Source organism: Salpingoeca rosetta (assembly GCF_000188695.1).
Source record: "Salpingoeca rosetta unplaced genomic scaffold supercont1.40, whole genome shotgun sequence".
Classification (NCBI taxonomy): Eukaryota; class Choanoflagellata; order Craspedida; family Salpingoecidae; genus Salpingoeca; species Salpingoeca rosetta.
This window is the reverse complement of record NW_004754894.1, coordinates 384,909-387,639: the sequence shown is the minus strand read 5'-3', so window position 1 is coordinate 387,639 and position 2,731 is coordinate 384,909. Positions and strand designations below refer to the sequence as shown.

The window sequence follows — 2,731 nt, the reverse complement described above, 5'->3', positions numbered from 1 at the left end:
CACACACACACACACACGCACGCACACACACACACACACGCACACACACACACACACACACACACACACACATACCCTGGACCAGCATCCTGAATGAATCGCTCGATCGGCAGCAGTCGTGCGGCGCAGCAATCCGCAGTTCACAACACGATGGAAAATAGCGGAACCCAAACTCGCACAAAACGCGGCTCCAACCAACCACTGCAACGACTGCACTTGACTACAGCTCAAAGTTCAGCAGCCCGTCCACACACACACACACACACACACACACACACACACACACACACACACACACACACACACACACACACACACACCCTTGCTGTACACCAGTAGAGGATCGCCATGGGAGGAGAAGAGGAGCACGGATATGCCCGCATTCGGCTCACGCCATTTGAGAACCTGAGCTGTTCGCTCGTCGCATCCTGCGTCGCAGGTCAGCCAATCATGTTTTGTGTGTGTGCGTGTGTGCGTGTGTGTGCGTGTATGTGTGTGTGTGTGTGCGTGTGCGTGTGCGTGCGTGTGTGTGTGTGTTTGCGTGGCTCCTGGATTGGCGTCCACCTGTCACATAGCCTCCTGTCATATGAGCGTGGACAGTGCACAACAAGTGGAGCGATCGCATGCATGTGTGTTCATATGTGTGTGTATTTTGTGTAATGCGATGGTACATTGACGCTGCCTTCGCCACATCTTGATGCTTGCCTGATTCGTGATGCACAGAGACTGTCACATATCCCGCGGAAGTGGCAAAGGTTCGACTGCAGATCCAAGGCGAGCGTCCGCCCGGCCCCGGCGAACGTAAGCCTGTGTGTGCGTGCGCATGTGTGCGTGCGCCTGTGCGTTTGTGCATAAGCCACAACGTACTTCCATGCACGCGTGCTCATGTGTGCATACATGCACGAAGCCACAACCGTAATTCAACACCGTTGAGACCCCATTTCATGCTCAAGATTTGTGACATCAATGATCTTGTTCATCTCACAACGTGGTTACCTCACTGTCTGGTGGACTGCCTGACTTACACTCAACTACGCTCCCCTCTTCCTCACGCACACACACACACATGCACAACAACAACACTGCCACCACTGCGATCAACCCTTTCCTCCACCCTTCTCCATGTGTGTATATGTACAGTGACGTTCCGAGGTCCATTGGACGCCATCTGGAAGGTTGGCCGTTACGAACACCCCAAGTACCTGTTCGCGGGCCTGCCATCTGGGGTGCTGCGCCACGCCATTGCCGGCACACTTCGCCTTGGGCTGTACGAGCCAACGGTGAACCTGCTCAACTACGGCACCACCACGGCGCCAGATGACCCGCGCGAGCGCAAGGACGTGACGCTCGCACAGCGCATGCTCGCGTCCTCCACCACGGGCGCGTTTGCCATGGTGTTTGCCAACCCGGCCGAGCTTGTCAAGACAAAGCTGCAATCGTCACACAAGCTCCCACCTGGGCAGAAGGCGCCTTTCTCGGGCACCATATCCTGCTTCCGGTACGTGATCCGCACGGAAGGGTACATGGGCCTGATGCGTGGCCTGTCCATCGCCGTGCCGCGGATGGCGTGGCAGAACATGGCGGAGATCACGGCGTACGACCTGACCAAGGACCTCCTCCGCAAGCACTACGGCATGGAGGACGGCCTCCCGCTCTTCTTCCTCGGCTCGCTCAGCGCCGGCTTCTTTGGCGCCTACCTCGGCAACCCGCTCGACTGCATCAAAACGCGCATCTACAACAACCCGCTTGGCGCGGATGGTCGGCCACTCTACAAGGGACCCGTGGACGTGGCGTTTAAGATGATCAAGCATGAGGGCATCTTCAGCTTCTGGAAGGGTGTTGTGCCCCTTTGGATCCACGTGTCTGCGTTTAGCATCGCCGTGTTTGTCACCTATGACATGCTGCGCTTGCAGTTGCGCAAGCTCAAGGCTCGCTCAAATGAGTAGGCTGTTTTGGGCGCGTGCTGTTTGTGTTGTGTGTGTGTGTGCGTGTGTGTGTTGGTTTGTTTATTTGTTTGTGCGTGCGTGTGTTGGTGTGCGCGCTCTGTGTACGTGCGTGAATGTGTTTCGCGGGCAAGCGCATGCACTATTGATTTGGCAGTCAGCCAGGCAAGCAAGCCAGCATATTAAGTTGTGTTCATCCCCCTCCCCTCCCCCCCCCCCTTTTATCACAGTCACGCAAGTGTGTTATCATGTCATTGTGCTTCCGAAGGCCACCGTTGCGTAGTTTTTGCTGTTCTCCTAACCCCTGCTTCAAATATGTGCACATGCACACAAGCAACATATCATCTATAATTGCCTTTCTGGCGTGTGTTCAGAAGTGCTGTGATGACACGTGACCGGTGGTTCTTGATGTGTGTCCAAGCGAGCTGCGTGCTGACGTGCCGACGTGCTGAACGTATTGATGCGGAAATGCGTTGGTATCGGTCTCATGTGCCATGTAAAGTAATTGTCATCCAGCCACAACCAAGGAGCCACAGGCAAGCATAATGAAACACCAGAGGGACATTGGGGGGGGGGGAGAAGCACGCACGCGCACGTGAGTGTGTGCGTGTGCTGGTGAAGCTGACATGGCATCAACTCTACAGTGCGCCCAAGAGTGCAACGGAATCAGCTTTGCGAATGTCCCTGCAATCCGGCACAAGATGCATGTGCATGGGTGCATGTGTGTGAGTGTGTGTGTGTGTGTGTGTGTGTGTGTGTGTGTGTGTGTGTGTGTGTGTGTGTGTGTG

At 55.5% G+C, this 2,731-nt stretch overlaps 2 protein-coding genes across 2 annotated transcripts in view, besides 1 other annotated feature; one reads left to right on the top strand and one right to left on the bottom strand.

The window, feature by feature from the left end:
• Positions 1-75: 75 nt before the first annotated feature.
• Positions 76-88: a sequence feature (Protein overlapping with rRNA (PTSG_13133, EGD81089.1) was converted to a misc_feature.).
• A 211-nt stretch (positions 89-299) lies between these two features.
• On the top strand, positions 300-2,464 carry PTSG_11033 (uncharacterized protein). The gene is made up of 3 exons (XM_004987900.1): positions 300-439; positions 724-801; positions 1,141-2,464. The coding sequence occupies exons 1-3, from the start codon at positions 349-351 to the stop codon at positions 1,944-1,946; spliced, it is 975 nt and encodes a 324-aa protein (XP_004987957.1). The 5' UTR covers positions 300-348; the 3' UTR covers positions 1,947-2,464.
• A 117-nt stretch (positions 2,465-2,581) lies between these two features.
• The window catches only part of PTSG_11032 (uncharacterized protein), a gene marked incomplete at its 3' end in the record, with an annotated part of 2,609 nt that continues 2,459 nt past the window's right edge, over positions 2,582-2,731 (bottom strand). The window contains exon 7 of the mRNA XM_004987899.1: positions 2,582-2,627. Within this exon, the coding sequence (XP_004987956.1) occupies positions 2,582-2,627 (46 nt within the window). The remainder of the gene's footprint in view (positions 2,628-2,731) is intronic.

Bases quoted from the DNA above. Each gene is read 5' to 3' on its own strand.
- PTSG_11033 (XM_004987900.1), top strand. From the start codon at position 349: ATGGGAGGAGAAGAGGAGCACGGATATGCCCGCATTCGGCTCACGCCA. The intron at 440-723 runs GTCAGCCAATCA...CGTGATGCACAG, and splicing joins CGTCGCATCCTGCGTCGCAG to AGACTGTCACATATCCCGCG. The intron at 802-1,140 runs GTAAGCCTGTGT...GTATATGTACAG, and splicing joins TCCGCCCGGCCCCGGCGAAC to TGACGTTCCGAGGTCCATTG.